The 14,119-nt window shown below is 38.7% G+C and overlaps 2 protein-coding genes across 23 annotated transcripts in view; one reads left to right on the top strand and one right to left on the bottom strand.

Annotated features, from left to right (window-relative positions):
• Positions 1 to 12,263, bottom strand: part of LOC122538811 (serine-arginine protein 55) — a 26,885-nt gene extending 14,622 nt beyond the window's left edge. For all 16 annotated transcript variants that reach the window (XM_043673207.1, XM_043673221.1, XM_043673215.1 and 13 more), the window contains exon 1: positions 12,259 to 12,263. The gene's annotated coding sequence lies outside the window, so the exon portion shown is untranslated. The remainder of the gene's footprint in view (positions 1 to 12,258) is intronic.
• Positions 1 to 14,119, top strand: part of LOC122538809 (chromatin-remodeling ATPase INO80) — a 17,383-nt gene extending 3,264 nt beyond the window's left edge. For 6 of the 7 annotated variants that reach the window (XM_043673201.1, XM_043673200.1, XM_043673199.1 and 3 more), the window contains 22 exons: positions 20 to 316; positions 399 to 557; positions 654 to 823; positions 900 to 1,116; positions 1,193 to 1,280; positions 1,364 to 1,655; positions 1,723 to 1,925; positions 2,006 to 2,146; positions 2,220 to 2,338; positions 2,414 to 2,700; positions 2,776 to 3,055; positions 3,142 to 3,285; positions 3,369 to 3,624; positions 3,695 to 3,822; positions 3,880 to 3,974; positions 4,581 to 4,653; positions 5,505 to 5,663; positions 5,788 to 5,890; positions 6,325 to 6,437; positions 6,560 to 6,742; positions 6,833 to 7,187; positions 13,599 to 14,119. In XM_043673201.1, coding sequence (XP_043529136.1) covers positions 20 to 316; positions 399 to 557; positions 654 to 823; positions 900 to 1,116; positions 1,193 to 1,280; positions 1,364 to 1,655; positions 1,723 to 1,925; positions 2,006 to 2,146; positions 2,220 to 2,338; positions 2,414 to 2,700; positions 2,776 to 3,055; positions 3,142 to 3,285; positions 3,369 to 3,624; positions 3,695 to 3,822; positions 3,880 to 3,974; positions 4,581 to 4,653; positions 5,505 to 5,663; positions 5,788 to 5,890; positions 6,325 to 6,437; positions 6,560 to 6,742; positions 6,833 to 7,187; positions 13,599 to 14,017 — 4,281 coding nt within the window. In that variant the 3' untranslated portion in view covers positions 14,018 to 14,119. The remainder of the gene's footprint in view (positions 1 to 19; positions 317 to 398; positions 558 to 653; positions 824 to 899; positions 1,117 to 1,192; positions 1,281 to 1,363; positions 1,656 to 1,722; positions 1,926 to 2,005; positions 2,147 to 2,219; positions 2,339 to 2,413; positions 2,701 to 2,775; positions 3,056 to 3,141; positions 3,286 to 3,368; positions 3,625 to 3,694; positions 3,823 to 3,879; positions 3,975 to 4,580; positions 4,654 to 5,504; positions 5,664 to 5,787; positions 5,891 to 6,324; positions 6,438 to 6,559; positions 6,743 to 6,832; positions 7,188 to 13,598) is intronic. The other variant, XM_043673202.1, reaches the window with a different exon arrangement.

The raw sequence follows: 14,119 nt of genomic DNA, 5'->3' as shown, positions 1-14,119 counted from the left end.
ATTGTCATATCTATTTTAGGAAGGCGATTACCCAGATGAAGATTGGGATCGTACGATTCCACGAGAAGAAGAATTAGATGAAGCTGAATTAGAAGCAATAATGCGTCATCAACCACGTCAACGTGGCCGAAAAAAACATAACAATAAAAGTCCAGAAGTGATGGCAATGAGACGAAGAAAGATTTGGGTAATGATGTCTAAAAAAGAACTGGGAAAAGTACAAAGAGCAAAAACCAATAATCATAAGGAAATATTAATTAGTTGTAAAAAAGTAGCACAACATTGTATGAAATATTGGAGACAAAAAGCTATGCAAGTATGTGTTATATTACTATATTCATTATTACTTGCTCCTATTCAGAGATATTTCAATAATTTGTATTTTTTATATTTTATAGTCTCAAAAGAACATGAAAGAGACAATATGGAGAGCTAAACGTCTCACAAGAGAAATGCAATCTTACTGGAAGCGTTATGACCGAGTTGAACGCGAAACAAGAAGAAGACTTGAGAAAGAAGCTGAAGAACAGCGAAAAATGGATGTAGAGCTTATTGAGGTAATTAATGTTGATATATACAGTATTATTTAGAATGTAAAAAACAAATAAATTTGATTTTCTTTCCTAATAATTTTATCTTCCTTCATAATTTAGGCAAAACGACAACAAAGAAAATTGAACTTTCTTATTACACAAACTGAACTTTATGCTCATTTTATGTCTCGAAAATTAGGGAAAGCTTCTCCGGAAGAACAATTGCGGATTTTAAATCAATTAGACGAAGAAAAAAATCCAAGACTTGTTGGAATCGATGATTACGATAGGTAAATTTGTTAATATTTTATGTATTTCTGCATGTAAAGTATTATGTTATATATAATTTGATGTATGTACAAACAGTGAAGTTATGAAACAAAAAGCAAAAAAGAATGCTACTGAGGCATTTGATAATGAAAAAGCTCGAGCAAAACAGTTTGATACAGCAGCCGCATCCCAAGAATTACGGCTTAGTGATACACCTGAAAATTTAGAACATCCACAACCTTCGATTTTTAAGGGAAATCTTAAAGGTTATCAGTTAAAAGGAATGAATTGGTTAGCTAATTTATATGATCAGGTTAGTTAAATTCTTGTATTTAAAGCAATGAGATTTCAAAAAACCATATTTATGTAAATATTTTTGGTATTTTTAGGGTATTAGTGGAATTTTAGCAGATGAAATGGGTTTGGGGAAAACTGTACAATCCATAGCATTTTTGTGTCATGTTGCTGAAAGATATTGTAAGTTATTTAATATAAGTATTTGTATATTTTTGAAATTCTAAAATTGTTTATGACAATTTAGTGAACTTATTTTTTCATAGCTGTATGGGGACCATTTTTAATCATATCACCGGCTTCAACGTTGCACAATTGGCAACAAGAAATGGCACGATTTGTACCAATGTTTAAAGTAGTTCCATATTGGGGAAATCCACAAGAACGTAAAATACTAAGACAGTTTTGGGATACTAAAGATCTACATACGAAAGAAGCTTCATTTCATGTAGTGATAACAAGTTATCAATTAGTTATTACTGATTACAAGTACTTTAATAGAATAAAGTGGCAATACATGATTCTAGACGAAGCACAAGCTATAAAGAGTACTAGCAGGTTAGTACACTAGCAGGTGGTTATTTATTTATACTAAGTGCGTAATATTATATTATTTATTTTATAGTATGAGATGGAAATTGTTACTTGGATTCAGTTGTCGTAATAGATTATTACTTAGCGGTACACCCATTCAAAACAGCATGGCAGAATTGTGGGCATTATTACATTTTATAATGCCTACTTTATTTGATTCGCACGATGAATTTAACGAATGGTTTTCTAAAGATATCGAAAGTCATGCAGAAAACAAGACAGGAATTGACGAGAGTAATATATTTTTGTTGTATTTGTGTAATAATAGAATAACATAATATTTCACAAATCCAATATTTCTTTTTTATATTTAGAACACTTATCGAGGTTACATATGATTTTGAAGCCTTTTATGCTGCGTAGAATAAAGAAAGATGTAGAAAATGAATTATCTGATAAAATTGAAGTAATGGTATATTGTCCTCTTACTACTCGTCAAAAATTACTTTATTCAGGTAAGAATATAACGTTTCTACATATTAGGGACATTTTTGACGTTAAAAAATCATAATGTATTCTTTCGGACAGCATTAAAAAAGAAGATTAGAATAGAAGACCTCTTGCATTATACAGTGGGTGGAGACACTGCATCTAATGACAAAAATTTCACATCGAATCTTATGAATCTAGTCATGCAATTCCGAAAGGTAATAATATTAATATATTTAAAATTTCATATATTTTTTAAAATTTTATATTAATATCTACTTCATTAATTTTAGGTTTGCAATCATCCAGAACTTTTTGAGCGTAGAGACGCGAGATCTCCATTGTTCATGCACACTGAATGTTATGAAATGCCTGCATTATTATATATAGAAGGATTGAGACATCTCTCGTCTAAAGATCACTTGTATAATAAGCTGTTCATATTTGCTACTGAATATATACATTGGACTCTTCACGGTGGCAATGAAAATTTTTCTCAGAATTCTTTTTCCTTTAGTAGATTTATTAACTTGTCTCCAATGGAAATGAATCAAGTATTTATCGTTGGAATTATATTCAGGTATACATGACTTTTTATATTATAAATATATAACATATGTTTCACAATAATATTTATTTTATCATTTGCGCTTAGATTGTGTCTTGCTACTGTAATGGAGAGGAGAATAAGAATGATGCATTATTGGGAAGATTGGAATGCTGATGAAAGAACAGAAATACCTATGAACCACATGTTTCTTTTGCCTAGAAAAATCGACGACTCGCATTCATTGCAGGATTTAATATTTACAAGAAAGATTATCGAAGGAGAACCTGTATATACGCATACAACTCATGTTATTCATTCAATGCCTGAAACCGTTGCTCATCGAATTTTACGTAGCAGTAAAAAAGCTGCTAATCAATCACTGAAGGTCCGGAATTAATATATATCTTTTTTTTCTTATATTCATTTGATAGATTAACTTAATTAAGATATGTATTTTTTTTTTTTTTACAGAGAATGCTTCCCTCTACTAAAGTTGAACAAGAAGAGTCAAAAGTGACTTTGTTACCAGAACATCCTCATTTTCCTAGGTCACCAATAATGCGGCATTGTCAACAGACAACCATTCCAGCTTTCATTTGCGATACTTTTCCTAAGGTTTTCAAATAGATTCAACAGCATTAATTCAAAATCAAAGTAATGGAGCGTACAGCAATATAGTGAATGAATGTTAATTTCAGGTACAAGCTAGTCCCCGAAAATTGTATGTTAGCAATAGTTCTGCAGCGTGCGCTTGGAGAAGACACGAAGAATGTGGCGGAAAATTTGGTCAACGACTTCTCTGGCTTGGTTGTGAACGAGCTCTTTCTGTCGCATCGTTACAAGAGAACTCAAGCTTTCATATATCACAGATGACATCAACATTTTCTGTGGAACCACGTGGTGGAATTTCTGCATGCACTCCCATAAACGGATGGTCAAATATTATTGTACCAGGTAAGCATTTTCTTGATATTATTTCATATACATTTTAATCTATATTTTTTTTTTCTTTACATTGTTATAGATAAGCAAACCTTAGTGACAGATGCTGGAAAACTTTCTGTCTTGGATAGTCTTTTACGTCGTCTTAAAGAACAGGGTCATCGAGTCCTTATTTATTCTCAGATGACAAAAATGATCGATTTGTTAGAGGTAATCTCGATATTCGACGAAATCATTACAAGATTTTACATCATATTTTTATTACAGGAGTACATGTATCATAGAAAACATACCTTTATGAGATTAGACGGTTCTTCTAAAATCTCAGATCGACGAGATATGGTTGCAGATTTTCAAAAAAGGTAGCTTTTATACTTTTTAATTATCTTCTCTAATTCTCTATAATATAGAATTTTATGTTATTTCGTAGAAATTTGTAAATATTTCACATGTAATTTTATTATCTGTCAATCTAAACCCTACTAATTTAATGAGGCTATATCATTAGTGAACTGAACGAACTTTTTCCCGGCGCTGTTTAGAATATGTATCAACCACGCATCATGTTGCATGTCTAAAGCGCGGCCTCTTAGCATGTCGTTCGTTCACTCGCGCATAACTAACACGCGAATTAATTGGCGAATCGGCCCTGTCTCGTAGACAGCTGCAGCTTTGGCTGCCCGCCACAAATGCTAGGCTCTAATAACGGCTGATCTTCTAACATATTTTATTTCAAACTTGTGCTCTTTATTTCAAGGAAATTAAAAAAAAAAGAAAAGGAAAAAACGTATCCTTTCGATTGTATCCAAATTACAATCGAATCATGGAGATCTTGAAAATGATAAAATATATTCAGCTTTTGTACTGGAAATCCTTTAAGTGCACCACCAGCGTATCGAATTAATTTACATACAAAAACGTGTCGTACTCGACTGTTCGATCTACATGGACTTTGTTTCGTGTTTCAGGGCGGACATATTCGTCTTTCTGCTGAGTACTCGAGCTGGAGGCCTGGGAATAAACCTCACTGCCGCAGACACGGTTAGTAATCTTATCCTATGTCTTATCGGTTCGTACTTTGTACGTATTCACTTTACGATTTCATAAAGTCGGGCCGTTCGCCTTTTGTTCTTTCTTTTGTTGTACATGACAAATAGCTCGAAACTTAGGGGGTACAATTGTAATTGATCGAAAACGAAGAAGCATAGCGTGAGAAATCACGATTCTATTTTCATGTGGACAGAATGTTAATCACAACATTGAATCTTCACTATGCAACTTTGATATCATCGATTTAACAAGGCTGATTTGATGCAGTGTCGTTTCGCGTGATATATAAAAATATTATTAAAAATAAAGACTTGTAACAAATTCTTAGATCGTATACAAAAATAGATCGTTACTGGCTTTCTGATAGAATAATCGATCGAATAAGTTGATCTTCATTAATGCAAGAATGCGTTTATTGATGAGGTAATCGATTATAGTTGATATAGTGCGAGCTTTCTCGAATAAATTTCTTTTTCTTTTTTTTCAAAGAAATTATGACGATGGATCATACATCTTAATCACGAGTAAAGTGACATTACAAATTAATGGTGGAATTGATAAGAACTTTTGGTCAGGATCGTTCCCCTGCATTGCCGAAACTGCATTCTGTTACGTACGGATGTGCACAAACATAGGCTGCAGGCATTCATTTGTTGAAGCTACGATTTGCATATGCCCTCGTTCGAATATCGAGTGGAAAGAGAAGCGTCCCTGTTTAGAACGTCACGTACAATAGATATCTGAATTTCGATCGTTGAAAGATGGTATCTTTTCATACGAAACATTTCTTTTCTCATGAGTAAAATGATTCGACTAAAATAGAAATAAATTTTATTTCATAGGTAATCTTTTACGATAGCGATTGGAATCCAACGGTGGATCAGCAAGCTATGGATCGGGCCCATAGACTCGGTCAAACGAAACAAGTTACGGTATATCGATTAATTTGCAAGGGAACTATCGAGGAAAGGATACTGCAACGTGCTCGAGAAAAAAGCGAGGTACGCTCAACTCGCAGTTAAAAAGTTAATTAAGCCGCAAATTGAGAAAACGGATCGGAATCATGTTTTAAGTCACGCTAAATTTTCAAATAATAAAAAGAAAATGTAATTCAAATATTTGCAGATACAACGCATGGTGATTAGCGGAGGAAACTTCAAACCAGACACGCTGAAGCCCAAGGAAGTCGTTTCCCTTTTATTGGACGACGAGGAAATTGAAGCCAAATGTGAATATTTTTATTTAATCTTCTCCTCCAACTTTTAATTTAGTACAGTTGTATACCATTTATTGAAATGTGTAGCAGAGTTTATTGTAAAATAAGTAGCTTTTTATAATCTTGTTGAAATGAAAGTTTGAAATGCAAACATAGAACACTATACCGCATTTTTGCTTGCTGAAGCGTGATTTTAGTTGTATTCTCGTGCCGAGATGCGAGCCGGCACACAAGGAGGTGGAGAGAGAGAAAGAGAGAGAGAGAGAGAGAGAGAGAGAGAAAGAAAGAGAGGGAATAAAGGGGACGAAAGATGGTAGAGAAAGGAAAGAGCGTGGATGCAATTACATTATGCTCGTTAGGTTATGCTAATGCCCTAATAACGAATAATAATAAGAAAAGAAGTAACGAACGTCCCCATATACAACGCCCGTGTTCGTATATTTCAGACAGCCAACGGAGCGAGGAGAGAAAGCAGCACGCGGAGGATGCCCGACTTGAGTCGAACCTATACTATAAAGAGAGAGACCGGAAGAGGAAGTTAACCGCGCTTCCGGTCAAGGTGAGTCCTTAGAGCCGCTATTTTCTTTTTCATTCTCAGTTTCTGCAATTATTATTGGAACGTTCCTTTTATGTTTCTCAAATTTCTATAATTGTTTTAATCGTTTACTGATATTTTGCCAGGGTGACGCGAAGAAGCCTTGTTTGTCCGATGCGAATGGCGATAAAATTGGCGATATTGTTCAAGCTAATTCTAACGAAAGCAGTCAAGCCGGTGGTGTCCAATCGTATCAAATTAACAATCACCAACAGATTCTCGATAACATGGACGACTATAGCGTTCCCACCAGTCCTGTTAAATCAGAGGTGTGTATATTCAAGAATCAACGACAAAGCTTCAACTGGCTAAAAAATGGAAACGGAGTTAATAAATCTTATATATTTTAATATGTTTAGGATGAGACGAGCAATGACGGCCTGGTTGTCGATGTGGATGGTCCAGTGGGGGCATCCTCCGGTGACAACCGGCAATCACGAGCGAATCAGTTTGGAGATGCTGGAAAAGTCAGTCGTCTCGATCACCACGTGTCTTTCAGTAGCGGAAGCAGCGTTCGGATAAGGCCTACGATTCGTGGTACTAGCAAGAGGGGAAGACCTCGGGGTTCTCGTAGAGGAGGGCCCGTTGGTGGGAAGGGTCGGGGCCTTCTTTTGCTTCATCCACCGTCTAAGGGTCTTGGAAGCAATCCTCAATCACCAACATCTTTATCTCCAACCAGTAGCAGTACTACCAGCGATCAAGCTTTACAACACGGTAAATATTCATTGCTTGAAAAAGTAGGAATATCTGTAGTTATTGACGACGATGATAACATCATAGATATTCGTCACAGATAATCACGCCATTAAAAAATTAATGTATTACTAACCGTGCCAAGGTTTCTTTTTTCACAAGGACGTACGGAAATGCAGATTGGATCATTTTGAGTAATTCAGTCCGATAGATTCATCACCATTACGCGGAATCGTGTGATGTCTGCTGATGAATATTTAAGCATGCAACTTGCACGTAATGAGTTCATTAATGTAAAATATATATTGCTTTGATTCTGTTACCACGTAGACCAAGGATTGCCAACGAGACTAACAACTATCTAGTATTTCAATTTATACACTCGACAATGCGTAATACGCCTATAAAGAGAATTTTGTACAATCATTTAGATCCCGTATCGTCCAACCGCATTTGCCTTGGCTGATTTTAAATCGCTGAGAAATCGCATGCTGATTCTGTCAGAATGTACGTACGGTAACGATACGGTTAAGAGGATTAAGCGAGAAGTTTCGGGAAGGCCAGACTCGAAATGTCCCCTCCTGCCCGATCAGAATGACTTTTCGTGACGCACCCTCGAATCGATACATCGTTAATCCTGACTGACTCTTTCATAGATCCCCCCCTCCTCCCCTTTTGCTTCTATCGCACCACTTGGTCCGATTCTCATAGGATTTTGCTCTCGGTGCAAAAAGAAAACACCCCTGGGCACCGCGGATATCCCTTGACTGACGTGAAATCCATCGAAATTCCCTCGCGATTACATGTGCGCGCAAGTGTTGCGACGAACAGTTGGCGCCCTTCCTAAGGGTATGCGATTTACCCTTCGAGATATCCACCCCATTTTATGACTCACTCTTTCGCTCGCAGTTTTCAAACGTTCGAGTGCTGCACACCGTCTTCTGGGACGGGGGTCTCGTTTTGGTTTCTCAGTTGGTCGGACAGTGGTTGCATTTTGGTTTCCAAGAGTGGACGTAGATTGAATTGACAAGGACGATGGATTTGGTCTCTTCATTCTGTTTTTGTCTTCTACTCTTTTTTGATACTATTGGGTACTTGTACTTGAACAAGTAAGTATGCGCATGAGAAATTAAAGGGCTCGTGACTGGGAAAACGAAAGAATGATCCGTCTGTAATTTTTGCTCGATGTATATTAATTTTTTTGTTAACAAAATATTCAATAATATGATATATAATATTTTTATATTATATTTCATATTATATAATATTTTTAAATTATACATCATATTATATAATATTTTTATATTATGTATCATATTATATTTTTGTATTATATAATATTATATAATATGATATATAATATTTTCCGTTAGTTCTCTCATGTGCAACTTGTATCACAACGCGAACGTAAAATTCATTGTGCATAAGCAGATACAGTTATAATTTCAAAACGGATCTATAGTATCAAAAAAGTGTTGGGAATGTAAAAGGATGTAAAAGTTGCCTCGAACGTCGACCAATTCGGCATTTTCGACACTATATTGTATAACACTGCATAACGCGCGGTATCGTGTGAAACGCAAAGTTTTCGACAACGGAGGAAGAGAGGGAAGACAGTTTCGTCAAAAAAGAAAGAAAAGAGGAGCGAGAAGAGGGACTGATGAAAACGAGTCGCACGAAAACGAGTAGGTGGCCCTCACGCAACGACACGTGGACCGAAGTTTACGCGGGCAACGTGCACAGCACCTTCATGCACGCGCGCACGCTCGTACGCTGTTTCGTGCTACATATACGGAAAGGAAAGGGGTCGGTTCCCTCTCTCACTTGTCGTCGACTGGAAGGCGAGCGGACAATAGCAGGTGCGGAGCGAACGCGACAGCTGCGATCGATGATGTTCTTCTTAGGTTTTTGGAACTCACTCACACCCCTCTCTGTCCTTTCTACTTACCTTCCCCTTTCGACTATCACTTCGTTTACTCTGCCTCCTTTCTTTCGCCCCGTTTGTTTTTCCTCTCTATTCATTTCGCCTGTGTTCCTTTCTCTTCGCGATTTCCGTGAATTCCCTCCACGTTGATGATTATCCTCAGTCTGTTTTGTCGCGGTATATATCTTTTACAAAATTCGATTTACAATGTTCGTCCGTGTTCATACTGCTTTACGTGTCCTTTGTAAAATTCCTTGGATTTGTCATTGTGAAATCAAATTGTTATATCACGTTAGTGTCACGTTGAAATTTAATCTTTTATTTCTGTAATGCCTGGAAAAGGTGGAAATTTTCTTAGTTGCAAACATTTAACGTTTCTTTCTATTTACTTTTACTACCATCACTTTCTATTACTACTGATCGTTTCTATCAACAGTCTGCTAATTATACGTTTCGTCATTTACATTTTATCTTAACTTAATAATTCAAGATGCAGAATAAGATTTCTGATTTGTTTCAATTTCAATGAAAATTCATTACTCACTCTTGAGAAACGATAGAGGATTTCATTTGAGATGCATTTTTGCAAATAAGAGCAAGACATATAATGCTTGCTCTCTCATCTACATTTCTAAAATTCTGCTCGCACTATACTCCCCTAAAGAACATACTTTGTACAACGTATCTACGAATGTAAGTTAAACAATCTCCATTGAATTTTATTCAATCTTTCCTTACCGGAGTCGATCAAATTTTGTTACTTCCTTAAATCACATTCACAAGTATCGACCTTGTTCGTTATTTAGGTATCGTTTGCATAATTTCTCGCAATGGATAGGTAACTCTGTTTCCATCGGGGAATAGGTAACCCATTCCAAGAGGTCTACGAGGGATTGGATTTTGTGGATTCGTGCCGTACCTCACCGTACCGTACCGTGTCATCTTGTTCGTCCGCATCGCTTTCATCATATTTCCGTGTCATGTAACGGAAAGTAATTCCAACCAGTTCGAGTGCTTGATACAACCTCTACAGCTATGAACTCGCTACTTCCGCGACGATAGAGCCGATTCCTTTTCTGAAATCTTGCCAAAATGTAGTTAGAAACAAATATTTCAATCCTTCTAACATTTGAATGTTGAACACTTGAGTCAAATATCCGTATCAATTTTCAATCTGTCTTCAATTACATTGCTTTCTTATTTACATTAATTTTTTGATGGGCGGAAATTAAAACTGTACAAGTGAGACTTTAGTACATTTTAGACATGTGTTATCAATTTTCACAGGCCAAAGTCTAACATCTGTATTTTACATTACATTTTAAACTCAAATATTACAAATGCTTTTCTGCGAACGAACAATCCTAATTTGTACAGCCCATCAGAGAATTAACATCAATTGTTATTTTTATCCATTTTACCTAAATGAAGTGATTATTGATGGTAAAAATTAGATCAAGATCCAGATTTCAATATTACTTACTTCCTGTTCCTTTAAATGTAAATATGAATTTGCCGATCGTTGTCAGAAGGAAGCGTTTAAATTTATTCACGCATGCCAATCTGTATGCACTTGAATGAATTATTTCCAAATGTTCTAACAGTCGAGAAACCGTCTCCACAGCTTCCTTCCGGCTGAGAAGCCATCCGTCGGCATTACGATAACGAGATTCTGGCGATTCATTATCCTCATTGGCGAGGAACGACGGTCGTTTAGCCGGAGGGATATTGGCAAAACTATTTCATTGTCTCCTGCTTTAGAATGCAATAATTTTCTCCGGTGTTCCAGGGTGCTCGAGGCGAGAGAGCGTCTCGAGACACCGTGAAAGAGGCCGCGTCGTGGCAAAGGACGAAAACGGGCAGGGAGTAAGAGAGTTTGGCTGTGTGTTGCGCGGCTGAGATACGGCAGGATAATGCGGGAAGATAGGACGGGGCAAGGATATTGCCAGCCGGACGGTCGGCATTCCGCGGATCCTCGCGTTCCATTCGCCCTTCCAGCCTCGAAACTTCTCGAGAACCCTCTTTCTTTGTACGCGCGCACCGGACTCTCTATCTCCCGGTTGGGATCTCGCCCACGCGTGCTTTCCGCGGGAATCGCGGGACCCTCGATATATATGCGAAAATATTTTAAACCGACCCCTCGGTGTTTCGTTCTTTCCTCCTGATTTCGCTCTCGGTTGGATATTAAACCAATTAGGGACCGGTTCCTCCTCTTTCATTTTCCTCTCTCTCTCTCTCTCTCTCTCTCTCGAATTTTTGACATTCCTCCATTGAACCAGTAATTGAAGACTGTAGGAGGGAAATACGATGATAAGTCCATTTCGTCGATTTCCTCTCACTCTGTTGATTGGTGGCTGGAAAAGAAATATTTTGGTATTTTAGTATTTGATGTAGAAAATTAATATTAATAGTTGGTCTAATTGTTATCTTGATCTAGCTAGAGGCTATTGAAGTTTAGTCGTATAACATCTTGTTATTTGAAGTTTAGGTAAAAGGTATTATAGAGGTTGTCCAGGAAACGTTAATAAACGACATTTTAGACTATACACACAGGACGTTCGTTATAACAAATAACATAATATAATACGTTTTGTTTTATCAAGATCAAGACGAACACCATGTTCGTTTCTCAGAGGGTGTTCGAAACACCCTTCTCTCCCTTACCATTTTCTCCCTTTTCTACAAACGGTTCGACGCTCTCGCGACAAACTCGCAACGCGAGTCAGCAGTTGCATCAAGTACACCTCCAGGACATTCTTTGTTATCCGAAGGAACCAACGTACGCTGGTTCGAGGATCTCGCGGGGCGAAGCGCCTCCTTGGAAATCTCGTTAGAATCGAGCGCACGGAAAACCGGAGGAGCCCCGTGTATATAATAATGAGAAAACCGGTCCCTCCGGAGCTTTTCCACACCCTCGTGGCCCCTTTGTTGCCAAGTGGCCACTCAAACTTCTTCCTCTCTGTTCGCCGAGGTGGCTCTGAAGAGCGTCTCCTGAAAGGATCGGGAACGTGCCAAGGAATGTCGACGACTTGAACGAACGGCGCGAAGCCGTGTGTGTGCGCGAGTGGAAAAAGGGGGAAAAAAGAATAGGCGAAAGGAAGGAAGAAAGGAAGGAAGGAAGAGGGAAGAGAGAAAGAGGGGAAAGAAGGACGAGAGTTGGAAGGAGACAGAGCACCGTCCTCCTCGTACATCCTTGCTCGGCTACTGACCTTCGACCCTGTCACTCACCCTCCTCCTCCTCCTCCTCCTCCTTCGGCGGCCAGAATTTTTCTCTCTCGCTATCTCATTAAATTCTCTTCCCTCTCCTCTCCTGGCCCCGGCTGTGCTTGTCCTCGTGGCCGGCTCCTGCGTTTACGATCAGTCGAATAGATGCCACGGCACGATCCTCGAGTTTGTCTTCGTACCGTGCCGCGTTGTACCGGTGAATAACCGATTAACTGGTCAGACCACTCCACGTTAAATGGAGGGCCCCGTTCGTACCCTGCATCTGCCATTATAATCGTGAAAAGTTGCAGGAGCCCCGCGTGGCCGACGCCGCGCCGTCCTCCTTCCCCGCGAAATTCGTACCTCACGGGCATTTCGCTCGTTATCTTCAGGCCTATCGTCCCCGTCGCTGCATCGGCCACGCCGATTTTCCTCGGTGATTTTCACGCCGACAGACGTCCAATCGATTCTCCACGGGAAACGTTTCTTTACGCGCGATAACCTTTTGATGAATCCGACGTGTGGTCTCTCGTGGTGATCGTATTTTTCGGAATACAGAGAGAGANGAGAGAGAGAGAGAGAGAGAGAGAGAGAGAGAGAGAGAGAGAGAGAGAGAGAGAGAGAGAGAGAGATATCTTCATATTTAGAGGAAGAACTCGGCTTCTGGAACTTTTTTGGAACTTCTAAATCCTTCTTTTTTTTCCTCTCATAAATTTATATTTAACCGCTTACGCTGGCAAAACTGATTGCGGACCATAACAAGTGACCAAAACCGTATACGATAATTCGTCGCTTTCCTTTTTGAACTCGTCGGTATGATATCACCGGAAATAGAAATTATTGAGAAGTAATAAGTTTATTATTCATTTTGCCTGGGTTATACTTAAAGCTGAGAAAATATTGCAATTTTGGGACAGAAAATTCCCAACGTGCATCATTCCAGCGCAAGAGGTTAAAATCCTTTGATAATTATCATCTAGCGTTTCTTACAGTTGAAATCGTATGGAGCCAACAATGTATACATCTTTCTCCCAAGAAGAGTAGTCCCTGAAATAAAGAAAACCAATGGAAAACTGATTTCTTAATTAAGGGGGCAGGACAGTGTGACGGGCCTAAAAATTACGTATACTTTGGAGAGCTAGCTAGACCTTTTGTATCTTATTTCCAAGATTTCAAACTACTATTTAAAACAAAAAAAAAAAAAAAAAAATCGATTCATTGAAAATTTCACACTGCTCTGACCCCTTAAAAACTATGAAACGAGCATGACAAATTACTTGAACGATCGTTATTTAATGTTATAGTGGTGCAAGGAACGTCCGGGCCGATAGAAGGCGATGGTCCCAGTTCTGTAGGTCCATTGGGTCCAGTGGGCACATTGGGTTCCCTCCCAGGCAGAGGAAGCGCGCCAGCGATTCGACGAGGTCCAGGACGACCGCGATTAAGGCCAACGGGTCCTGCCCATCAAGGATATCGTACTCCCGGTCACCATCATAGTCGGAAGGTGCAACGGCCGCTTCCGGTCCCTCTGAGGTCCCAACAGACGATCACCAGCGTGAATCAACAAAAATCTTCGGTACAACGAGCCTCGGGATCCGGCCCGTCGGTGACCTCTCCGTCAATCAGCACCGGCACGTCGTTTTCTTCACCGACCGGCGAGTCCAGACCATTCGGATTCTACACGCAACAACAACAGCAGCAACAACCACGAAGATCGTCCTAGCTTTCGGAGGGAGAGTTCCTCCGTGTGATTCTCGAAGGAGATTCCTGAAAAAGAAAAAAAAAAAAACAAAAAACAAAAAACTGCGGAAGTAAAAGTTCAGGG

Source organism: Frieseomelitta varia, unplaced genomic scaffold (assembly GCF_011392965.1).
Source record: "Frieseomelitta varia isolate USP_RPSP 00005682 unplaced genomic scaffold, Fvar_1.2 scaffold_179, whole genome shotgun sequence".
Taxonomy (NCBI): Eukaryota; Metazoa; Arthropoda; class Insecta; order Hymenoptera; family Apidae; genus Frieseomelitta; species Frieseomelitta varia.
Note: the sequence above shows the minus strand (reverse complement) of the source record. Positions and strands in the feature narration are given on the sequence as shown.